Here is a 26,134-nt window from a genome sequence, read left to right on the forward strand (position 1 = left end):
AAAACACTCCAGTGAGAACGGAGACCAGAGCTTGGGCCTCTAGTCTTTGAAGTTTGCAAATATTTCCCCAGAACTGCCATAGGCTTCTTTCTCTCTGACCTCAGGGGAAGATCACAAAAGCAAATTCTCCTTCGTTCCCCGCTTTCAGTTTTCCTGTCCAAACCAGGGCCACTGACAAAGCTCACGAGTGATTCATGGCATACCATCGCCGCAAGGTTTCCAGTACAAATGCCATTTTAAGCAAGTCTCTTATGTTTTATTAATGCTTGAAAGACATTTAACAGCGATGATGGTGCCAAATGATTCTTACCATATCATGTCATTAAAAGCCAGATGTCTGCAGTGACAGACGCCCAGGCCTCCAGCCCCAGGGGCTTCCCCTCCTGTTCGCATTTCCTCAGCTCATTTACAAGATGAAATTGCGGGGTGTGACCCTTCAGGTTTCTTTCTCCCTGTATGTCAGTTCTTTATTGACCGGGAGAAGATGAAAGAAAAAGAAGGAGAAAAAGAGGAAGAAGGAGACACCAGGGAAGAGAAGATCTTGTAAATTAAAATTCACATTGGAAATCTGTTGCTATTTTTAAACATCTTCCTGTGGAGTAACTATGCATTAAAATGATACCGTCTTTTATTCCTAGTGTTTCATATCCAATTCTCCTTTGCGGTGTTTATCTCAAGTCCGCATCATCCCTAGAGCCTACATTCAAAGCATTATTTCATTTACCAACCCAAAGAGACAACTGCGGTGGCTGCAGGCTCTGGCTCATATCCAGGAGCTCGTGTGTAAGGACGTCTCTACTCCTTTTGGGCTTGTGCTGTTGTTTTGCACCCAAGGGAATCTCTAAAGTTCTCACCTTGAGACCCTGGAGAAAACCTGAGGGGCCAGGCTTGCCCAAGGGGACATGTCTAGCTTCTAGCTTATGACCCTTATGATGGTGGCCGTCTACAAACCTATTCATTCTGAGTGGTTTTCACAATCACCAATTGTGCCCTGGCCCGGCACAGATGAATCTCAAGGGCAAAACTGCCCTTTTCCCACTGACTCAGCAGACATCAGCCTACAGGGAAACTGAGTCCCAGAGAAAAAGGATGTGGCAAGCTTGACTAGAGAAGTATTTGGAAAGTATGGGAGAGTGAATATAGACTGCCCTCTGGCAGTGGCCGTTCTAGACTCGAATGCCTGATATATGACTTTGGAGGAAGGTTCCTGAGAAACATTTCACCATCTCACAGTAGCCTTCTGAAACTAGTTGTACAACCATAATTAGAAGTGGAGATTCACGGAGGGCAATACTTTGTTTCAATTCTTTCACATTCATTCTGCGCTCCTCCTATGATTTCCCATAGTCAGGCAGCAGGGGACATTCTCCAGCCAAACCTAACATGTGAGGCACATTGTTTTAGGGACTGTCACTAGAAGCCTTGGCTTAGGCCTGGCTGTTTGCTGGGGTAGGTCATGGTGTTAGGTCTGTTAGTTCACGCCTCCAAATTGGCACTGGTGACAATGGATTTGTTTAAACATTTGTCTTCTCTGCTAGAACATAAGCATCTCTAACTGAACTTTGTGTGACCTGGGCCCACATTGGGTCCATTACAGTAAGGCTTTCTTTGATACCCAATAGATGCTTATCAGATACATTGATTGGGAGGTTATGTTGTGTGAGAAGTATGCAGGAAACTTGAAAAAAAAATGGCTTCATAGTCTTTTCCAACACTTGGATTTTCTTTTGACAATGGATGCGGGTCTTTTATTATTATTATTGGTTATTTTATTTATTTACATTTCAATGTTATCCCCTTCCCAGTTTCCCCTCCTGGATTCGAGTCTTTTACAGGTTTAGAATTCTCACATGTATTTACGAATTCCAGACCTAATTTCCGCATACTTCTCAAACTGACATTTATGTAATCTGCTTGTTCTATAGCCTCACTTAATAGCTGGACAACCATATCACTTTTTTTCTTTAAAAAAAGTATGTATATATGTATGTATGTATGTATTTAGTGGGGGAGGGGAGCATGTTCCACAATGCACATCTGGAGGATCATGGACAACTTGTAGAAATCAGTTCTCTCCTGCTACCTCCATGTAAATCCTGGGGATAGAACTCAAAACCTAAGGATTGACAACAAGGGCTCTTAACCAATGAACTCTCTCTCTCTGGCTTTGCATTCCAGTGTCGATGCTTCTCGGCGTATGATAGAGTCACATTTGATAAATCCACCATAACTTGAAAATGCATTAAGTCAAGAGTGCATTTAATACACTCAAGGCAGCAGACATCCTACATCAGTATCACTTTGCTGTACAGCATCAGTTGCTTGGCCTTGAGAATACCCAGCTGCCAGAAAATTATGGCTTGTTAAGGCAGTCATCATCAGGACAGGGCATAGTAGCAATGCTGGTCCAGTGGAAAATCAACCAAACAAACCACCATAAGTTGAAACGTAATATAGATGCCCACTAGTTACTTCCTTTGCTATGCAAACTATTCTACCTTACTATTCCCTGTTTGTTAAGTAAGGGTACAATGCTTTTTTGAGGGAGTCCTTACTTAAAAAATCCCTGATGGTATCTTCTTTATAAAACTACTGACTAGTTCTGTGGATTCTTCTTTAAAGACCGCTTGTTCCTCTACCATACATACTGCCTGCTCACAGCCTCCGTCAAATTGCCTATTATTTTAATTTGTACTGTTTCATTCTGACGTGCATGATGTACTGATATTTCCTCCCCATTCCAAAACCTGCAAATTATCTGTAGGGTGGCTCTAATTCCTGGGACTTCTCTGAGCACAGTTTTACAGATATTGAACTTAAATAGTCTCAGCAACATGGATCTTATTTTATACTTTCTCTCCAAAAACCTAGAAGCTATCTTTGCAAAAACCGACCATTATATCTGTAATTGTACCCGGAGATGTAATTGTTCTAATTAAGAAAAACGCATTCTGCTATTTAAAAACAGTCCCTTAAATACAGCTCCCAGCTGAAATCTTCCAGCATCCAGCCATCCCACCCCTTCCAGTGGCCTGATGTGCGACGGGGGAGGAGCCATGAGCAAGCTGGCCCTGGGAAGCTGGAGAGCGCGAGATGGGGAAGTCCCGGAAGTCACTGACCAGAGAGTCTCGGCGGGTTCACTCTGGGCAGTGGTCCCAAAAAACTACAGGCTCTTCTGTGGGGCGGGGACCGCTCCTGGCCGCGGCTTGGGGGCGAACCCGGATCGAGGGAGGCGGGTGGGACGCTCCCAGAGGTCCAGGGCGATTGGCAGACGCGGATGAGGGGCGGTGGAGCTCTAGGAGAGGAGCTAACAGGTCGACAGAACAGACAGCGTGCTGATTGGGCAGCACGGAAGGAGCTGGACCAGATCTGGACGCTCATTGGTTTCAAAGGCCGAGGAGGCGTGGCCGGCGCGCGCGGGAGGGAGGGCGAAGGAGCCGGGCTGGCCTGCGGGAGAGCCGGTCGGGCTACGAGCGGGGCGGGAGCGCGTCTCAGCTCGTTCCCGGTGCTACCCTCCGGTCCGCCGTGCTCTGGCCTGGGGTCTCGGGACGGGAAGCTCGGCGAAGGAAAGCGAGTGTGGGGAGCAGGGCGGAGGGGTCGAGGCGCGCTGCGCTGCCTCCTGGTCCTCGCCGGGTGCTGCGGGCCCCGGGCGCGCGGGGCTCCGCGGCGCGCGCACTATGCGGGCGGATTGCCGGCCGCCGGGATGGCGAGCCGGGCGCCGCTGAGAGCCGCGCGCAGCCCGCAGGATCCCCGAGGCCCGGCCGCGCCCGCCGCCACCGGCCGGGCCCCGCTGCCCAGCGCCGGCTGCTGTCCCCTCCCTCCTGGCCGCAACTCCTCCTCCAGGCCTCGGCTGCTCCTTCTACTGCTCCTACTGCTCCCGGACGCTGGAGCCCAGAAAGGTGAGTGGTGGCCAGCATCGGTCGGCCTCCTGGGGCTCTTGGCTATTGAAAGATCCTGCCGACGCACCCAGAGATGCAGAGACACCACACTGACGAAGCTGATGTGTTGGGGTTAGGGGATTGCCGCCCGGTGTCTCAAGTTTGTGTCGCTTTACTTTTCCGCAAAGCCATTCATTTCTCTGAAAGTGGGATGTGAGATCCTGCTGTGGAGGCCTCTTTACTGTCTCCTTCAGGACTGATGGACGGAGTAGGAAGCAAATTAAAAAGCATCTTGAGCTTATTAAAGACAGGCAGTGATTACTGTTCTTAGGGATAGCGCCCAGGTTCTAAAGCGAATGAAGCAAATTGCAGTGCTCTCTACAGCCTTGCGTTTGTAATTCGTTCTTCAGAGCACCTGCACACTACTGAGGACGGGGGTTTGTAGATTGGCTTGATCAGACACAGAAGTGACCCAGAGTAGTGGTCCACTCCTAAAAGGGCAAACTTTCCCAGAAAGTGACAAAACTTCTTTCCGTCTACAATCTTATTCCAGAACCGGGCAAAACTGTTAGTTGATAAAAATCATCGCAATGGAAAGAAAATACAGGACTGAACTTTTTAGTGTTACTACTTCGGGCAGTGTACTACATTTTGTTGGGCATTAGTTTTTCCGTATTTTTAAGTTCAGATTCCCACCGAAAGCACTTTTTTTGTCAGTAAGGAGCATCTTCAAGGTCATGGGATTGTCTTTGAGAAGGTGTTGCAGCTTTGATCGGTATGTGAGAGGAAATCTCTAAGGGAAATACGTAAACTGTACTCTTTAATAGTCACATTTAAACTTAGTAACCTAAGGTTTAGAGGTATAGCAGGCAGATTTCAGTCAGTGCTTACTAAATTAGAGTGTGGCAGCCTCTGAAGTTTTGGCATCTATGCGTGTGTTTTGCTTCCCCATGGTGGGGAGACAGACTTATATGGTTACAGAAGCTAGTGTGTGGGAGGCCCGGGACTAAGTGGTTTGTGTAAATCAGTGCATTTAAAACACAGCTTGGTGAGGTAGTTATCCCATTCCCCACAAAGGGAAACTGAGGCACAGTGAACAGCATATTTTAATGTAGAAAGGAAACAGTACACTTCTGTGTTTGAACATTTCTAGATGGCTTACATCTAGAAATTTACGTCATGTTTAAAACATATCTTCAAGTCATAGAGTCAGCTGTGTAGGACACCATTGTCTTTTGGAGTATTCATTCCCAGACTAATGTAACATGCAACATCTTATTTTTAATGATTTTGAATCATTTTAGTCAGCATTGTAACAATATATTTGTCTCCCATTGCCAAAAGATAGCAAAACAAATAGAAATAATTTTAGAGATCTTAAAAATACGTGATTTTTATTTCTTCAAATTTGGGTAGTTTTGTTTGTTGAATACCGTTGTATCAATTTCTGTCTTGTTCATATGTGAATGCAAGGCTCGTTCATAGATTTAAAAAAAATGAACCAGTAATAAAGTTTTACAAAGGCAAAGCATTATGTGTTTATCAATTATTAAACATGAGTTGCTAAGTTAGTAAGTTAAGGGCTAGTTTGGTGAGCATCTGAAAATTCAGAAATGGTATGAGAGGTGAATTCCCTAATTTTTTGAAAATCTCTTACTCTGAGGGCCCTAATGCTGCTTGCAGTGAAATTCCTTTGAAGCCCGTCTTAACTAGGATAGCACATTCCTTCTGGGTCAGCTGACATTCCCTAACACAAGATGTGAAACTCCTAAACACCTATAGACTTTTTAACATGGGAATGCCCTCATGTTCCAAGGTAGACTTTATACTCTCCTAAGACGCCTTGGGAGGAAGACCGGAAGGAATAATAAAATCTTATCAGTTGTCTTTGAGTGGTAGAGCCGTGGCTCGTTTCTTTTTACTTTTCCAGATGTCTGCTATTAGCATGTAGTTATAATAAAAAGTAAACTGAAGAAAATAATTTTGCTGAGTAAGTCTTGCTCCCCACTCAGCCTACCCAGGTAAAAATGTATTCTGTGTCCGGCAAGTGCATGAGCGCATTTTTATCTTCCTGACACTGTTTTGAAATGATGCCGTCTACTGCCTTTGTTCTACTTAATGCCATACATAGCTCTCTCAGCAGATTTCCTGCAGAAAATGACTCTTCTTTCTGCATGGCTTAGAATAAAATTCATGACGTTTTTGAAAACTAATCCTTCACAATGATTCATCCTAACTAACTGGTATTCTTTAAAATCATATATAGACTTGACTTATTTGAATATATTTATACTATAGGCATTTTAGATGTGGCTTATATATGTGAATTCTAACATGGTAAGTTCACCTTCAAATCTTCATATTAAGTTTCAAATCTTTATACTAAGTTCATTTTCAAAACCTTTTAAAAAAAATACACATCTCTTTAACAAAATTGAAATTGGTGGAGCTTAGCCTAACTGCATATTTGCTACTGTAATAAGTTTTCATAATAAGGAGTTAATACTCTACTGTCATATAATTTCTATCTCCAGTTTATATTATGACTAGGAATTTGGGTCACCTCATCTCAGTAACCAGCTTTCTCATTTATATCACAGATTTGTCTACCTTGTGGGCCAGAATGTGACTTGAGCATGATATAATATCGGGAAATTAATTTTTAAAATCCATTAAGAGTGATTTGTTTACAGCCATTCATATGACATGTTGTCATTGATTTTGCAATTTAATAACCTGTGAAACAGATCAGGTTGATTCTTTGAAAGAATAATTTCAGTTAGTAATATTTGTAGTCAGTGCATGAAAAGGTTTTTTTTGTTTTGTTTTGTTTTGTTTTGTTTTTGGTAAGCAGTACCGTCATTGGCTTGTGTGATGCTCGGGAAGTTCAGTATTTATAAATGGTCAGAAATGAAGAACTTCTATCTCAGCAAAGAAGCGTTTATAATTATCAATACTAGGTAAATTTAGAATTTTCTGTCTTTTCTTGGTTTGACAAAACATGCAACACAGGCAAGCTTGCAATCCTCGCTCTTGGCTGAAGCAGGGGAATCAGGGCTTTCTGATTAACTACACCATCCATCTTGTAAGACCCTATCAAAAAGCTATCAACCAACCACTCAACCACTGGTTCTCAACCTGAGGTTCACAGCCCCTTTGGGATTACAGGGTCCTTTCACAGGGTCTCATATCAGATATCCTGCACGTTAAATATCTATATTACTATTCAAAACCGTAGCAAAATTACAGTTATGAGTAGAAACAAAGATAATTTTATGGTTGGGGTCAGCACAATATTAGGAACTGTATTAAAGGGTCTCAGCATTAGGAAGGTTGAGAACCACTGGACTAAACCAAAACAGGGCTCTCATTTTATGCTGTCTTTATGACCTTTTCTAATCATTCTCAGCTGAGGTCATCCTTCTATATCCTTCCAAGTAACCAAGATGTGGAAGCAGGAGCCCGAGAATTGCATGTGCTTAATTCAGGTTCAACAGAGGAATTTATGAAGCTGTAGTCTAAAGAGCGATATGAACATAGGACTTGAAATGGTGAGCCTGGATTACTACATACAGGCAGACGGTGGCTATTTGGAAGGGTGTGGAAGGCTGGCCTGGGATGAGGAGTGATGAAGATAGACACACTGCCCAAATGTGTTCGCTGAGACAGGAAACGAGACGGGTTAGCAGCTTTTCTTGTGGGGTTCCTGGTTTGGTTCTGGACAACTTTCTCAGAGCTTCGCGGCCACAGCATTTTTATAAATATCTTAGAAAATATTTTACAGAAGATAATGTTAATGTAAAGCAAAGCTTTCAGAGGGTAGCAATCCACAGTTGTCTTTTCCTTTGTCAATTTTTCATTCCCCCTTCTATAGTCACATAGTTTCATAATTTTAACACAGGCAAGCATATTTATAAAATATGTTCAGGAGAAAATTTTTTAAGAATTTCACTTCAAAACGCTAGTTTAATAAAGTATATCATGATAAATTTCCAGGTCATTATTTGGACTAAATCAACGTAATTCAAGAGCATGGGAAAGTATTCAGATAAACTAGTTTTAATGAAAGCCAGCGACAGTATGGTGACAGTTGTGACTTCTGAAAGTTACTGAACTCAGCGTGCTAAATCAGCCCATATCTGGAAGACAGCAGTTGAAAGACAGTGGTTTTTGTTAAGTAGCTTGAGCTTTTGGGTTAAATTGTACTGTTTAGGATGCGGGAGAAGTTATCAGTATTTGGTTGTATTTTCACTAAGAACTGTGAGAAGGAACGGGGTAGCAATCATGCACTCTCAGGAGAACGTTCATGTTCAGTACAACCCCATAACATTCAGAGGAGAAAACATCGCCTTGCCTTCAGACGCTCCACAAACAAGTTGAGTAAGTGAGTATGTTCCACTGGAGTCTCACACACAGTGGTATGCACTTAAGGAGATGATTTTCAATGCCTGAGAAGGCAGAGCTTTGCTGATAAATAGTTCTAGGTGGCTGGGCTTTGCAGGAGTGGCAGATCGTAGAGAGGTGGTGATCGTAGACTCAACAGAAGGGAGTCAAAGCCTCTTACACTGAGTACCAGGCTTTGGCCAGTGCTCCAAGCCATCACTCCTCCTCGAGTGCTGTGCTCTTTGTTTCTGTCTAGTCAGTTGACAAGCACCAGTTGACTGTTACTGTGCGCCAGCCGTGATCCAATGGAGTAGGATACTGCTCTCCATGGTGACTTCCCTAGCATATGTCATCAGCTCCTGTCACTTATAGGATGCTATCCAAAAGGCTGTGTGTGTGTGTGTGTGTGTGTGTCTGTCTGTCTGTCTGTCTGTCACACACACACACACACACACACACACACACACACACACACACACACCCTAGCTATGGGTTTTCCCCTTGGTCCTTGTTCTCACCCCATTCTAGCATCTGCCAACACTTTATATAGTTGGGGACTAAGACTGGACAACTTTGTATTTCACTAATAAGCAGTTTCAGGACATTTTGTTTTAGTGTCTTCACTGATATTTTTATATAGCAGTGTCCTGTACTTGGAGCTCCCACCCTTACCCTTCTTCTCTTATTAATCATACTTGAAAATCGCCAAGCATTGTGCTCAGGAAGAGTTCTGTAAGCATCTCCACCCACCCACATCCAGGTTGGACTTCCCCATGCTGGATTGAGTGTTACTTATTTTCCTGCTGCTAGTATTTTACCGTGCTGTCTGCTCTACTGAATGTCTGTCATTTCTGCTGTAGATCTGTCCCAGCACATTATTTGGTGTCAGTCCTTCATGCTTTTGCCTTTTGGCTCCATCCCACATGTAGCTATGAGTCTAGGCATTGGGCACTTACCTCATTCCCCTAGGAATGGAGCCCTCTCTTGAACTTTACTGCCTGCTTGCCCAGGGCCAGGGAGTCTATCAGCCTTCCCTGGGCCTCCCACGAGAACCAGTTCTTTGCTAGAGTGTTTCAGCTCTGGAGTTCTCTCAAGTTGGAACTCCCAACTATAGACTCCTTCTCTTGAATTAGCTGCTTTCAAGAATGATGACAGCACAAGTTATCAGCAAAAAGTTGAATGAACTCCCGTGTCTTCTCTTTCAGATTCTGGCTTAAAGTTTGGTTCTGATAATTGCCAGATAAAAACCTTTTCCCCCCTGCAACTCCCAGGAAAAGTAGATTAGGAATTCCAGTCATGTTTGACTAATTGTGTCAAAATTTACAGATTTAAACCTGTCTCTCTGATCAGTTAGCAAGTGAATTAGTATATGAAATTAATCCAAGTCTTTGTAACTCAGCAGTTAAACCTCCTGATTTTAAATGCGTGAGACCCACTTTCCATTCCATACTCCTGACCTCCACCTCACTTGCTGTTCACATAAGTTCTGCCTGGCTCTGAACAGGCAGATTCTGAGTAGAAGACTCGGTGTCTCAGTAAGGTTGGATGAGGACTGTAAGTGGCACAGTCACCTAAACCTTAATTCTGCTCTTCATGCCGGCTGTGACTCTAACTTTGTCTGTCTCAGCTGTCCTTGAACTTCAGCCTCTACAGTCATCTCGGATTCTGGTTTATCTTGCTCTCTCTTGCTTGCCAGTGTTCACATTGTATCCTAGGAGCTTGCTGATTGGTTGTGAGGGATGGCGAGGGTGGAGGATATGTTTTACTCAGGACTCTTGGGGTCATAGAGACTGAAATCTAGGTCTGCTGAATGTAGAGGAGGACTGACTGGATTTTAGAGTAGAGCTGTACCTTGCTAATCAAGGGAAAAGCATGCGGTTGTTTTTCAGAAACCAAGGTTTGGACTTCACTTTCCTCTCTCAGGTTTCTCTGTGTGGAAGGGGTCATGGCTGCTGGAAGTCCCCAGGACTCGAAGTGCTAAAGTGGAGACACTCTGGGGTTTCCTTCTTGAGCAAAACACAGAAATTAGAGGGAAGAGTGAGTAGGCAGAGGGTGAGTCAGTGCCCACCCTGGACCAGGCAGCTGACCAGGGGCCATGAGGTCATATACAACTGTCCATCAGTACCCACCCATGGAGCAGGCAGCTGACCATAAAACTGGACACATAAAACTGTCCAGAACTTCCAGACAATCTCCAGGAGGGTAAGGCACTGGATAGATAAGGGGATCTGCTCAGTGTGGGGAACTCGTAGAATTTTTACAGAGGTTTGTATGTAGCATGGTTGTGTCCATGCATTTGTGAGGCAGGCTCTTGCTATGTATTCCTGGCTAGCCCGATGCAAGCTGTTTAGCTCAGGGCAGCCGTGGGCTCTATACAGGTCTCTACCTCAGCCTTCTCTGCGTGGTTACATGTGCCACCACACAGCTAAGTTGTATTGAATCCACACAATTGCCTTGGGAGCTATAAGGTGTACCTCACATTTAGGTAAGCTTACAAAGTGGTGGAAGGTTTCAAAGGTATCTGGGGTTTACTTCTGAATTAAGCACAGTGTGTTAAAGACTGTTTCATTCTTGACCATGGCGGTCCATGTGAGTAGAGTGCATTGCCCACCAGATTGTCATGCTAAGCTGACGTAAATGTGTGTAATTAAACATTAAAATATGGACAAGGAGAGGAACTCACCCTCCCTGGAAATACTTGCTGTATCTGTCCTGTTATAAACTGTATGGACAGGACCCACCACGGCATGCAGAAGCTGTCCATTGAAGGCTTGTGTATATTGAATGTGAAATACTGTGGAACAGCTGAGCAGAAGTTGGTGATCTTATAAGTAGATAATGGAGTTTGAGGATTAGGATAAAGATGGGGAGTTCTGGAACTTTCCAAGTGAATGAGCTATTCGGTTGCTGTAGAAATGATTAGTAAGGAGCAGCTCTCAGCAATTTATTATCATCCTTGCAAGACCAAAGACCATCTGGGCCTCTGAAGTTGCTATAAATTTCTAAAGTAATAAGGCATTGTTCTTCCTGTTAATTGGATAGATTGTAGCCAAAGTATAAATGGGTTAACACAAAAAAGACAAAAGCCGTTCAGATGTATCTTTGGCAGTGTTACTGTGCTATTGTGAGAATAGTCTCCACAAATGTGTATTAATGAGTGTGAATTCAGCCATTGCTACCAGGTGTACTCATACAATACCTAATTGGATTTTTACAGAGAGCAAAACCAGAGCATAGCTAGAGTAGTTAACCTCAAGGTCACAGTGAGTCACTGAGAATGGACATCTGAGCTTGCTATAGAATTCTGAATAGTTAACCATGGGGTCCTGGGTGAAGTGTGTGTGTGTGTGTGTGTGTGTGTGTGTGTGTGTGTGTGTGTGTGTGTATCTGTGTTTGTGTGTGTGTGGTCTGTGTGTGTGTGTGTTTGGGTCTGTGTGTGTGTGTGTGTGTGTATCTGTGTGTGTGTCTGTGTCTGTGTATGTGTGTGTGTCTGTGTGTGTGTGTATCTGTGTGTGTGTCTGTGTCTGTGTGTGTGTCTATGTGTGTGTCTGTGTGTGTGTCTGTGTCTGTGTGTGTCTGTGTGTGTGTCTGTGTATATCTGTGTGCATGTGTCTGTATCTGTGTCTATGTGTGTGTCTGTGTGTGTGTGTGTGTTATTTACATTCCTTTTAAATTGAGATCTGTAATTATTGCATGGGTTGGAGAACCTATGGGAGCTTATGCCTGGAAAAGGCTAATTCGTCCTCTCCTTTAATTACCTGCAGCTCGTCATCTAGAGTAGGGCCCACGAGCTATCCCTGTCCACACTGGTATGTCATGTCAAGTGGTGGTGCCATTGTTCAAGTCTAGTTTAGATAACCATATTTTGGAGATTTAGTGGGTATGGTTTCAGGAAACACATACACAAATGAACAACACCAAGTTGACTCAGGAGGCTCTATTTGTCTATGCGCATGTGATACACACATACACACACTATATAACAGATAACTAAAGGGGTTATGTTATGGGGACTTGGAGAGATGACTCAGTGGATAAGGACACTCACTGCTCTTCTAAAGGTCCTGAGTTCAAGTTAGCACCCAGAGGGCAGCTCACACTGTCTGATACCGTCTTCTGGTGTGCAGATATACATGTAGAAAAGTGCCACTGTGTTTATAAATACATAAATAAATGTTTAAAACTTGAATACAAAGGGGGCAGGAGGAGTTGGAGAAAGGGGAGAGGAGGATGTAAATACAGTACTCAATGAAATTCCAGCACATAATAAAGCTCACATGGAGGAATGAGGTCAGGACAAGAGAGAATGATGGGACTGTTTATTTTTCTAACAGTTTCCCTCCCCTCCACATCTATATCTGCCTTATATTTAGTATCAAGAAAATAAATAACAGAGAGGGGCCACCAGGCAATGAAAAAGAAGGCACAAAGTCAATCTGAAAAGCCTACTCACGGAGTGCGTCCACCTGCTGGCCTTCTGGAAGAGGCAGCACTGTGGATGTTACAGAACAGTGATTGCGGAGTGTGAAGATTGGCAGCGGGGGAGGGGCCCTGGGGAGGAGAGAAATACATGTCACAGCCATTAGCATCCAGTTGTGTTTTGCCTAAACCCATAGAGTGTACAGGACCAAGAAGGGCTGTAAACTGAGCTCTGAGAGATGGTGGTCTGCTGAATTAGTCAGTTCTAACCAGCCTATGTACTAAAGCTGCCCTAGAAAAGAAGTCTATTTAAAAATGTCAGTGTTACGGGGAAGGTCTGTCATGTGAGAACGCCAATCTAAAGGAAACTACTCCACCAGCATTAACATCAGAACACGGCACATTACCAGGGACAAAGACCATAAAGTGAAATTAGGTTATAGTTAAGTTATATGGCTTAGGAAACCTGGGAGTTTTAGGACTTGTCTAGTGTTCTGGACTGAAAATTCACAGTGTGAGTAAAAACTTTGCTGTAGCCAAATGAAACTGGATGAATGGCTAACAGTTGTCTTTTCTTTATGCACCTTTCTCCTGCTTACTGAGTGCTGTGTGTTTTTTCTTCCTATATCATGGGTGTGTTCTGAGGTATGACAAAAGGGACACTTAAAGGCAGTGCAGTCCTACTCACCATTTCACCATACAACCAAGGTCCGTGACCCTGGCAAGTATCAGTGGAATGAAAGTTCTATTGCTCTCTCTCCATTTGGGGCATATCCCTATAGAGTTGCTGCGTCTGTGTTTGCTGTTGTAAAAGAATACATAGGGCTCCTATCATTAAAATTCAGCAATTGCTTCATTTATTAGTAACTGTATCACTAACATGCAAAGGTTGCTGGAAGTCTAACCTAATTACCATCAGGGCACACAATTCTCTAAAAACCATACTTGGTTTGGAGTTTGGATAGAACAGTCTGAAATAAGCCATATTCCTTCTTGGATTATTTCTCAGGCATTTAATTCTTTTTCTTTTTTCTTTTTTTTGGGTATTTTATGTATTTACATTTCAAATGTTATCTGTTTTCAACCTTCTCCCATTTCCCCTCCAAACTCCCCCTGCTGTTATGAGGATGCTCCCACTCCCACCCACTCACTCCCACCTCACCACACTAGCATCCCTCTACACTGGGGAATTGAGCCTTCACAGGACCGAGGGCTTTTCTTGCTTTTGATGCCAGACAATGTCATCCTCTGCTACATATGCAACTTGGAGTCATGGGTCCCTCTATGTGTATTCTTTGGTTGGTAGTTGAGTCCCTAGGAGCTCTGGGGGGGTCTGGTTGGTTGATATTGTTGTTCTTCATATGGGGTTGCAAACCCCTTCAGCTCCTTCAGTCCTTTCTCTAACTCCTCCATTGAGGTCCCCTTGTTCAGTCAAATGGTTAGCTGCAAGCATCCTCATCTGTATTGGTAAGGGTCTGACAGAGCCTTTCAGAAGACATTCTTATCAGGCTCCTGCCAGCAAGCACCTCTTGGCATCCACAGTCTCTGCTCCACTCTTTGTCCCTGTATTTCCTTTAGACAGGAACAATTCTGGATTAAAATTTTGAGAAGGGTGGGTAACCCCATATCCCAGTCAGGGCCTAACCTCTGGATATGGCCTCTACAGGTTCTTCCTCTCCTTTTTTGGGCTTTTCAGCTAATCTCATCCCTACTGGGTCCTGGGAGCCTCTTGCTTTCCTGGCATCTGGAACTTGCTGGTAGCTACCCCCAGTCCCCCATCTCTCATTGCTACACATCTCTGTTCAATTTCCTGACTCTCTGTATATCATCCCCGTGTCCTCTCACACCTACCTGATCCTGCCCCCCCCTTCCTCTTCCCTCCCCTCTTCCTCCCAACTCTACTCCTTCCTCCCTTTCTCTACCTCCCATGATTATTTTGTTCCCCCTTCTAAGAAGGACTGAAGCATTGGTCCTTACACTTTGGTCTTCCTTCTTCTTGAGCTTCATATGGTCTATGATTTGTATCTTGGGTATTCTGAGCTTTTGGGCTAATATACACTTATCAGTGAGTGTATACCATGTGTGTTTTCCTGTGATTGGGTTACCTCACTCAGGATGGTATTTTCTCGTTCATTCCATTTGCCTAAGAATTTCATGAAGTCATTGTTTTTGATAGCTGAGTAGTACTCCATTATGTAAATGTACCACATTTTCTGTATCCTTTCCTCTGTTGAAGGACATCTGGGGTCTTTCCAGCTTCTGGCTATTATAAATAAGGCTGCGATGAACATTGTGGAGCACGTGTCTTTGTTATATGTTGGGGCATCTTTTGGGTATATGCCCAGGAGTGTTATAGCTGGGTTCTCAGGTAGTACTATGTCTAATTTTCTGAGGAATCTCCAGACTGATTTCCAGAGTGGTTGTACCAGCTTGCAGTCCCACCAACAATGGAAGAGTGTTTCTCTTTTTTCACACCATGGGGAAACTCTTACAAAAATAAAAGCAAAAGAAAATCATTCAGTTATTTTCCTGGAACAATATCAAAATTTTTATCTGGCTTAACACATCTGACCTGTGCTCTTCGAAGGAAGTAGATGCACACTCCCAGGGTGTGACTGCAGCAGCGGAGCCGGCAGATAAAATCTGTGTTATTTCCCCGGCAGGAATACATTTAAGATGAAAAGTGCACAGTAATGGGTTTCTGGTCAGTGGTAGTCTAGTGGAGACCATTGGGAAAGGAGAAGGAAGTTTGGCGGTGATGGTGTAGATTGCCAAAATTGCAGTGCTGCAGAGTGTGGACTCCAGTGATGGAGAGGTTCGTGAGTGTGTCTGGTTTCGTCTTCCTGTGGTAGCTATACTTCATTAATTCTGTCATGTAAACAGACACGTGTAGTAGTTGGTAGTGTGTCCTAAGCACGGAGCGTCGTTGTTTTCAGAATACACTCGTGCCAAAATCTGGGGACAGTGCGCCATTAAAAACGAAGGGCTCACTTGTTTCAGATACTGAGAAGTGGGAGATAGGACTCTATCTACACTTGTTAGCTGCATCCTGATGAATTGAGCCTCACTGTCCTTTGGCCAGATAAACCCAGCCCAGAACTAAGACTGAAGTTTTCTAGCCTCAATCCTAAGTCACACTCTTGAATCTCTACTCATACTTCAGGCCGTTCATTCTCCGGTCCACCCTGAGATGCTTGAGCAGCATCCCAGCCTCTGCCTCAGTGGTCTATAACTGCCCTCTTCCTCCATTAGCGAGGACTGAAAACCACCAGGCAGGGCTTTGCTGCCTGAGACAGAGGCACTGAAGGAGCCCCTGCTGTCAGCAAGTTAGCTGGCCTCTTGGTAATTTTCTAGGTTTTGGTTCTACTTTTAAATGATTTTACATATTTCAGGTGTTTTTATAGATTGACTTTAGTTTTAAGAATCATTAAAAATAATCAGGAAGTTCATTGCTTCTTTTGAAGTGAAAGCAAGGACATGCTTTTTCCTTGACTTGAATTAATCTCAGGGCCTTTCAGTGTTGAGAAGTGTTTTCCACCCTGCAGGCATGGACCTTTTAGTAGTGGTTCTCAACCTTCCTAATGCTGGGGCCCTTTAATATATAGTTTCTCCTGCTGTAGCAATTCCCCCAACCAAAAAGCTAGTTTTGTTGCTGTTTCATAACTGTATGTTACTACTGTTGTGACTCCTAACATAAATATCTGGTATTTCCAGTGGTCTTAGGTGAGCCCTGTGAATTGGTTATTCAACTCTGAGTGGGTTGTGACCCACAGGTTGAGGGACCAGTGCTTTAGTAGGTCATAGATAGTTTAGCAGGTCAGGAATCTGTAGGCCAGCATGCAGAGAGTCACAGTATAAATGTATTTCTTCATTTAAAGCAACAGGAAGATATGCAGCTGCTGGCCCAGTAGGTATGGGTACTCTGCTACTCACCCCTTGGAGCCGGGCTGTTCTGGACACATAGGTGATGGCAAATTCTATCTAGTTGGGTTAAATTTATCACTGTTTGAAATGTAAAACACTCAAGAATGTTCACTGCAGCAGACTGGAGAGATCTTTTAGCTGGGATTTCTGGTGCACATCATCTCTTGGAGAAGAGGGAGTGCTGAAGGCCAGCACATATTTTCGAGCATTCTTGGCACACTACTGTAGACTTGTTGGCTCTGCCCGCCCTCCCCCGACACAACATTTTGAAAAAAGACAGCTCCATTTTAATTGCTTTCCTCATCACCATAACATGCAAAAGTCCTGTTTTTATCCATTTTTATGTATTTTGTTAACTTTAAACCATTTTTAATGGTAGAAAGGACAAGGAACAATTTCTGGGTTTTATTGAAAGTTAAACAGGCTCATAAAGACATCTACAAACTTACGCCAAACACTCTGCTTGTACTCTTTGTGAACACTGATGTTAAAATAGCAATCTCTAGTTGACTGATAGTCTGCAGGGGAATCCATGAACCGAGATACTATGTTACAGTCACGTGTGAGCTGTGGGCAGGTGATTCTTGACTCTCAGAATTCATTACACGTCTAATTACATCTTTCGATTCCACATATCAAAAATAATATATTTTGAAATTTTAATTATCTATAAAAGAATTGTTTTTTAAATATTGAAATATTTCAGTAATCACAAGCTAATTTCAAATGCTAGATACTGTTAGGGTAGTTGTCTTGCCTCTAAGGGACAATGTCAATGATTACTCAAAAGTTACTTATATTTTAGTTATTTATTTTCACATTGAATGTTTTTAATAGCCTTATGATTTTACTTTAGGTAATATGAGAGAGAGAGAGAGGGAGAGAGAGAGAGAGAGAAGAGGAGAGGGAGGGGAAGAGAGGGAGGGGAAGAGAGAGAGGAGGAGGAGAGGGAGGGGGAGAGGGAGGGGGAGAGAGAGAGGAGAGAGAGGGAGGGAGGCAGACAGAGAGAGAGAGAAAGAGAGAGAGAGAGTGTGTGTGTCAAGGTATTTTATAGTAGCTTTGGGAGGAAATTGTAGTATTTTCTGATTATGTAAGAGCCTGTTTTACTGTACAGTCAGTGGATGTATTTCACACCCACATTTACTTCATTCTCTCCATATTTTTTGTATTATTCTACTATGCCTAGTTCTCGTGCATGAAGACGTCAAGGATCGAAAATAAAGTGTAGTGTTGACTGAAAGCTGAACTTTATATGAGAAGTGTTTGTTCAGAAGGCAGGATTTATGGTGTCCCACTCAAAAGTAGAGCAGTGTGCAGTACTAATGTGGATCAGAGAGAAGACTCCGGCAGAGGCCACTGCAGTCCAGCACCGTTAAAGGGCTTCCTAGGGAGAGTTGCTGCTTTGTGGACGTGAAACTGCTCTTTGGTAAATTGAAGTTACTCTCTCGCTTTCAGTTATTGCACACGTACTTGCCCCTCCCACTTGCTCCACACTGCTAAGCTGTTTAATTTGTTCTTGTGAATGAAATTCACAGTTCATCGCTAGGTAATAACATGATGGGAATTGTTACCTCCATCCGTGTCCATAATGATTAAGGTAAAACCCAGAAGTTTCAATTTTAATGTTTTCTGTAAGTTCTATATGTTCTATACTATTCCAAAAGATGATAATGAATAGCTCTTTGAAAGGAGAAAACCCAGTATTTTAAAAAGGATATATTTATCATCCTATTAAAAAGAGACTCACTGAATCTCAGTTATTGAACATTACCTTGGGAGCAACAGCTGGATCTTCTAAATGTATATTTTGTTAATGACTTCTATACTCAGTTAAAAAGTCATCTGTGAGAAAGTTAAGATGCAAACAATATATTGTTGCTAACACTTGAATACTCGGTTGCCGAAGAAATTTCTGAAACAAGTAATACATTGCTAAGATATTAAAGTCATTTCTGTAGCAAGCCACTGGCTTTTTGTTTCTTCCTTTTTATTAGAAATAAGATTTGGGAGGAGAAGTCACACAGCCCAATTTCAGTGGAATATAGAGTTAAACATCACCAAATCTAGCCTTAGGTCCTCGTCTGAAAGATGGCCAGTGGTCTGGGACATCTCAGTGTGTATTAATGTTTTCTCGGAATCCTGCTCCTGCTCATAGAGACTTCAGCAACCTGTGTTTGTAAGTCAGCAAAGCTGACCACATCTTGGTATTTATATTTACTTTGAGTGGTTACTGTAAATACATGGTGATATTTTCTTAACAATGGGATTTATTATGGTAGGTATTTAAGTATGGAATAATTGTATGTTCAAATGGAAAGTCCTTTGAATTTATAAATTATATTACTTTTAATTGTGTTCGTCATTGTTGATTTTGACCTAACTTGACTTCTCTTGGCTCCTTCACTTCGTCTTGTGAGTAGATGTGCTAAGAGCCGTGTTGTCTGCTGTGGTGTTTGAAAAGGAAGATCTGCCGCTGTAAATATGTGTTGTTGTCCTACATTGCTATAGTTCTGTGTAAAATGCTTATTGCATGTATGCTTGAGGTGGAAGAATAATCCATTTTTTTTCTTTTTAAGGTGATGGATGTGGACACACTGTTCTAGGCCCTGAGAGTGGAACCCTTACATCCATCAACTACCCACATACCTATCCTAACAGTACTGTGTGTAAATGGGAGATTCGAGTAAAGACCGGAGAAAGAATTCGCATCAAGTTCGGTGACTTTGACATTGAAGATTCTGATTATTGTCACCTTAATTACCTGAAAATCTTTAATGGAATTGGAGTCAGCAGAACGGAAATAGGTAGGGCATTAATGCATGTTGTATATGGTTTCCTTAAGCTTTAAACCCGGAACAGTTTTTGTTACTTAATAGTAACTAACTGGTACATAAAACATTGAAGACAATGGAGAAATCTCAGCTTGAATCTTCTTTTGTGAGAAGGGGATTCTAGGCTACTTACTAGCACATACAAGATGCACATGGTTACCTTTGTGCCAGGTGCACATGGGTGTATATGCTACTCTCGTGTAAGACACACTTGGTTACTTTCATGCAGGATGCCACTATACTGCTTCTAAGAAGGTAGAAGTGAAATCTCATGTTTATGTTTCCTTTGACCATTTCATTTATAGTCAGTGGATTCGGATATAATTCATGTGTGGTCAAGAGCCATTGTAATATGCTGATCATGAGTTTGGAACCCATACTGATCTGCATTAAAGCCTAAATCTACCATTAGCCTGCTGTGATCTGTTGGGAGCATCCGACCACTGTTTCTCGGTTATGCACGTGTGTAAGGAGCCCGGCACAGTATGTGATTGCATAGTCGCTGCAGAGGACATAATGGCGACTGTCTTTCTAGTGTAAGAGCAGTGTTTCTCAATTAGAGCTGGGTAACAGTCACCTGGGAGACTTACAAACACACTGTAGCCCTGGTTTCCATCCGAAACCAACACATCGAATTGATCATGTGAGACAGAAGCCGCAGAGTTATAGAAGCTTTCCAGGAAAGTCTTTGCCGCCAAGGCTTAGAAGCTATCACTACTGTTCTCTTACAAAAGACTGAAATCTGTAAAGGTTTTTGTGAACTGACACAAAGTAAACACCACTGGACTTCTCTGAGTTTATCTGGAAACATATATCATAACAGTTTCTTCAGAAGCCCAACACGGAACAGTTTTCAGAATTATAGTAGGTATGTGGTGTTTTGTTCTTTGACTATCCAGCTGCGGTCATCCTCTGACCCCTCCATCCCTAGCCAAGTCTTTGATCCTAACCCATTTCCTGCTACTGATTGATAACCTCTGTGATTCAGAAAATTCTTGATTAGCCTAATAGCTTGAGTGGCTCCTCCACACATCCACATGACGCTGGGTCAGATTGTCAGAACTTAGACCCCCAGAGAGTGTGGACACCGTGGTCCTGTAGTACCAGAGGAAGATGCCTGGCTAGTGATTCTGAGGGCTGTTAGGTGTAGGCAGGAGTACTCTGAGTGTAACTGAAACAGCAATGAGAACGGACACACAAAAGATGGAAAATAAAGTGTATATGCCCACTAAGGACTAAGTTAAAAATAGAAGCGGTTCTGTCGGAAGAAATGGTCTCATTTCATCCACACTTAACAGCATGTAAGAGAAAGGATGAGGAACGGGAAGGAGGAGGCCGAAAGTCATGTTTGGTCCTGGTTATTCTGATTGAGGATGACTAATTTTAAAAGACATTTTTAAATTAAATTGTTGTTTTTTCCAAGTTTTTAGTTGTTTCTAATAAAGTCTTGATTGAAATAGAACTCCATCCCTTGACCCCTCGCATTTCTTCCAGCCCCTCACATGCACCCCACTCTCAAGTTGATAGCCTCTTTTCTTTAATCATGTATGTATGTGTGTGCATAAATATGTATAAATACAACCGGGATCTGGGGGATTTTTGTTTGTGTGTATATGACTTCAGGGCTGACCACTCTGCATTGGACACCCAACAAGGGGGTTTCCTAAGAGACGTTCACTTTTCTTTTCCCAGTAGCCACTAGTTAGTTTCTGTCTGGGGTGGGACCCCTGAAAAACTTCTCCCTTTCCACATTAGAATATCCATTGATTTGCCAAGGTTCTGGTAGTGCTTATGCGGCCATCTCTAGACCGCGTTCTTCCTGGTCTTCCAGTTGTTAGAATCTTTCTGCCCCTCTTCCACAATGCAACCCGAATTATAAGTGCAGGAGCTGTGATGTCCACTGGGACTGGAATCCCCATGATATGTTCCTGTCTGTACTGTGGCCAGTTGTCGTTCTCTGTGATGGTATCCATTTTCTGTGAAGAGAGGCTTCTTTGGAAAGGGTTGGAAGCCACACATAACCTGTGGGTATAGGACAAGATTTAGACTAGCGTCAGGCACTATGCTTGTCTAGCAGAGTGGCAGTAGGACGTTCTCTTCTCAGGTCCTTGCCCTCACCAGCCCTGGGAAGCTGACTGGGTTCCACAGGTGTGATCTCCCTCCTGTGCTGTGAGTGTAAGTTCAGTTAAACTCACAAGAGTGTGAGTGCTACTTGTTTCCATCTCTATGCATTTCTTGCCATGCTTGCAGTTGTCGTGGTTCACAGGTGTTGCAGCAGGGTAGGAAATCCATTTGCTCTCATCCCTCGACAGCTTACATAGTATTTTCTGGAACCATGGGCACTACATCATAGGAAAGAGGCTTTTAGGTCAGATCCACGTTATCCTACGTTTGGGGCATGGGTTTGACATCGCTCTGTCTAGCCAGCATCCAGGAGCTCCTTGTGGGAGTCCCACCAGCCATAGCCGGTGTCAGTCTCCTCTACTTTCAAAGGCATGGAATGGAATCAGACTTGGTCCTGCTGGCATGCGATAAGTGTTTAATGGTCTCTGCTATCTTTTATTTCCCATTCTTTCTGCTTTTTCCTCCCCTCCTCCACCTTTTGCACCTGGTACAAAGCTGCAGGAAGGTCAAAGAGCCAAATAATGATGGCAACTGCTGAACTTCAGCCTGAGGGCCCCATTGTCTGTAGCACTTGTCACAGCATACCTGCCCAGGTCTGTTAATGGTGGGGACGTGTTTTCTGACACATCTCAGAGAAATGATGATCCTTTCAAAATAGGCATTTAACGTTCTGATCGACATATCTCTGCAGTGGATTATAGAAGAAAGGCATGCATAGGGGCCTGAGGACTCCTGTGGTAGACGTTCAGAGTTCTTTGTCTTCTCTAGTCTTGACTCGCTGCCCCTTCAGAACACCGGCAGGCCCAAATACACTCCATCCAATTTGGTATTCAAAATTAGGTTTGGGGTTTTTACTTTGTTTTTTAATTTTATTTTTCTTGGATATTTTATGTATTTACATTTCAAATGTTATCTCTTTTCAACCCCCTCTCCCATATCCCCTCCAAACTCCCTCTGCTTCTATGGGGATGCTCCTACTCCCACCCACTCACTCCCACCCTGGCATTCCCCTACACTGGGGAAACGAGCCTTCACAGGGCCAAGGGTATCTCCTCCTACTGATGCTGTACAGTGCCATCCTCTGCTACATATCTGGCTGGAGCCGTGGGTCTCTCCAACTCTTTGGTGGTGGTTTAGACCCTGGGAGCTCTGATGGGGTCTGGTTGGTTGATATTGTTCTTCCTATGGTGTTGCAAACCCCTTCAGCTCCTTCAAGTTTTTTCTCTAACTCCTCCATTGTGGTCCCCTGTTCAGGCCAGTGGTTAGCTGCAAGCATCCTCATCTGTATCAGTAAGGCTCTGGCAGAGCCTCTCAGGAGACATCCATATCAGGCTCCTGTCAGCAAGCACTTCTTGGCATCAACAATAGTGACCGGGTTTGGTGGCTGCATGTGGGATGGATTCCCAGGTGGGCAGTCTCTGGATGGCCTTTTCTTCAGTCCCTGATATTCCTTTTTCTTTTTTTTTTTTTTTTTTCTTCTTTTTTTCAGAGCTGGGGACCGAACCCAGGGCCTTGCGCTTCCTAGGCAAGCGCGATATTCCTTTTTCTTGAGCTTCATATGATCTGTGATTTTTTTTTTTAATGTACTCCAAGCTTTTCCTCTAATATCCATTTATCAGTGAGTGCATACCATGTGTGCTCTTTTGTGACTGGGTTACCTCACTCAGGATGATACTTTCCAATTTCATCCATTTGCCTAAGAATTTCATGAAGTCATTGTAGTACTGAGTAATACCTCATTGTGTAGATGTACCTCATTTCCTGTATCCATTCCTCTGTTGAAGGGCATCTGGGTTCTTTCCAGCTTCTGGCTATTGTAAATAAGGCTGCTATGAACAGAGTGGAGCATGTGTCCTTGTTATATGCTGGAGCATCTTTTTTTTTTTTTTTTTTTAAGTGTTAATTTTATTTTCCCTAAGAAGTAGTAGTCTGGAATAATCAGTCAGAGGAAACAAATAGAATGGTTTCTAGGGGAAGGATGTTTTAAATCATGAACTCATTAGGATGTGTTTAACTGACAAAGTATCAGTTTACTTTGCAGCTAGACAGTGACCTCTTGTTCCCTTTATGTGCTGTTAGCAACATTGTTTTTTATAACTGACTTCTGAGCTGCTAAACTGTAAAGAAGTTTTTGGAATAACTCACTGTAGTACTACTATGAATAGAAACATTGATGGACAAGTGGCCTGTTTAATGATAGAGTTTAAAATGGCTTTCCAGATCTTAAGTCTGTCCCCACTTAGGCAGACTGTATTAGAATAAGAAAAAAAAAAAAAAGCCTTGACAGTCGTGTGTGTGTGCATGTGTGCGTGCGTGTATGTGTGTGTGTGTGTGTGTGTGTTTCCTTCATGTAAGACACAGAATATTTTAGATTTATCTTGTCTATATTTTTACAACTCATTATTTCTTCAAGAAATCTTTTGTTCTTTGCATATACAATAAAATTAGAAATCAGAATCCTTCTATAGTTCAGTGTGAATACAGACTTCATAAATTGATGTGCGGCTATGCATAGAGCTGCATGTGCATGCATGCATAAATACTTGTATGTATACATTTTAATATTTATTCAGTGTTATTAAAATGTTGAGTTAATATGGATATTTTAATCATTATTCAACATTTATTATATGATTCATTTCATTCTTTTCTGTGTTGTCTTAGTTAGGGTTTCCATTGCTGTGAAGAGACACCATGACCAAGGCAGCTCTTACAGAGGACAGAGGACAACATTTAACCAGGGCTGACTTACAGGTTTACAGGGTCAGCCCATTATCATCAAGGCAGGAAGCATGGCAGCACCCAGGCAGGCAGAGCTGAGAAGGAGCTGAGAGTTCTGCATCTTGTTTAGAAGGGAACCAGGTGAAGACTGTAATGTAGGCATCTAGGAGGAGAATCTCAAAGCCCACTCCCACAGTGACACACTTCCTCCAACAAGGCCACACCTCCTAATAGTGCCCCTCCCTGCACCAAGCATATTCACGCCACCACATGTGTGTATCCTAACTTACTTCTCTCATAATGAGATGTCTCGCTCCCACTGTAGTTCTCACTGAAGAGCTGTACAGAGAAGTTACAAAAGCAAAGATCTCATACTGTTTTAAGTAAGACCCTGGATTGTAGGCTGGAGGTTGGCCATGCCTGCAGGAGACTGTTACTTAAAATTATTTGTCTGGATCTTCACCTGAGGGAATGCTGCCTCTACACTGTTACAAACCACCCACCTTCCCTTCTCTTCCAGACCTTCGGTGTGGTGATGTCATCCATTTGAGGTATGGGTTAGTTCATTTATGAGTCCTGTTAGGAATTATTCAACATTTTGATATTTCCATAAAAGTTTATTTTTCTAGAAAAGCTTTAAGAGAGCTTTCTTGACGTACCATGTTATGCTTCCCTGTCACTTGGCAACAGGTCTGGTCTTTTAGGAGATGACCCTCTGTATTTTAGACTAAAGGGGTTGGTATAGGGACTGCTCACTATCCTTACAAAACCATGAGCTTTAGAAGAGCCCGGACCTTCTAACAACACCTTTTCAGAAGATTTTGTCAAGACATTAAATAAAATATGAAGTTTACTTTGAGCCAGAAGTTGGTTTTCAGGAAGATAACTTGTTTGATTTTTTTTTCTTTGTTTTTATTTTTTGTTTTTTTTGAGTTTTTTTGTTTGTTTGTTTGTTTGTTTGTTTTTTTTGATGCAGGGCCTTATAATATAGCAGACTAGCCTCAAGCTTGGATTAATTTTCCTGCCTTTGCATCCCAAGTACTAGGTACAGGCATGTGCCACCAAACTGACCTTCAGAAAATATTTTTTTAAATAATTACATTTAGTTTATATTTTTTAACTTGTCTTATGTATATATGCATGCAGAGGAGGAGTTGTAAGAATTGGTTTTCTTTTTCAACCATATCAATCTTTTAGGACCTAACTTAGGTCATCAGACTTGACAACAAGCGCTGAGCCATCTTTCCAGGCTCAGAAAATACCTCTCAAGTCGCTCTTAGAATGGAAGTGTCACAAGGGAGGGAGGAAGTCCACTCAGCAGAGTGTGACAGGGCAGTCAGTCACACTGAGTGGATACTTTGATGCCTCCAGATGCGGTAACCTTTGTATTGGGGTGCTTGGTCTGCCATGTTCGTGCTCCTCCGTGTCTCATCAGCTGCCATTCCAAGAGAGAATATTTCAGGGCGACTCTACTTACCACAAAGACTCCAAAGCCAGCTGCATTCCTTCCCTGTGCTTTGGATAAGTGAAAAGTTTTAATGTTTCAGATGGTTTTTGGTTTGATGAAGGTGGTGCTGTTTTTGTATTGAGGATACCACACCGAGTGAAGCTGGCTTGGGTGGCACTCTTGAAGAGTCAGCACTAAAGAACTTAGCATGTGTTAGAGCGATGTTCATGGCCATGTTAGCATTATTTACTATGTAGAAAACTTAGAAGTGAGTCCAACTTCACATTAAAAATGATGAAATTTTATCTGTGGTGGGAACAGGCTTGGGTAACTACTAGCCATCCACTCTGGACTCAGCGAACTTTTCCATGCCTAGAAGAGTTTGGGGTTATTTGTTGACCATGTTT

At 42.8% G+C, this 26,134-nt stretch overlaps 1 protein-coding gene across 1 annotated transcript in view; it reads left to right on the top strand.

Annotated features, from left to right (window-relative positions):
- The first annotated feature begins 3,446 nt into the window (after window positions 1-3,446).
- Dcbld2 (discoidin, CUB and LCCL domain containing 2) overlaps window positions 3,447-26,134 on the top strand; it is a 58,827-nt gene continuing 36,139 nt past the window's right edge. The window contains exons 1-2 of the mRNA XM_032900322.1: window positions 3,447-3,899; window positions 19,181-19,408. Of these exons, the coding sequence (XP_032756213.1) occupies window positions 3,704-3,899; window positions 19,181-19,408 (424 nt within the window). The 5' untranslated portion in view covers window positions 3,447-3,703. The remainder of the gene's footprint in view (window positions 3,900-19,180; window positions 19,409-26,134) is intronic.

Source organism: Rattus rattus, chromosome 4, assembly GCF_011064425.1.
Source record: "Rattus rattus isolate New Zealand chromosome 4, Rrattus_CSIRO_v1, whole genome shotgun sequence".
Classification (NCBI taxonomy): Eukaryota; Metazoa; Chordata; class Mammalia; order Rodentia; family Muridae; genus Rattus; species Rattus rattus.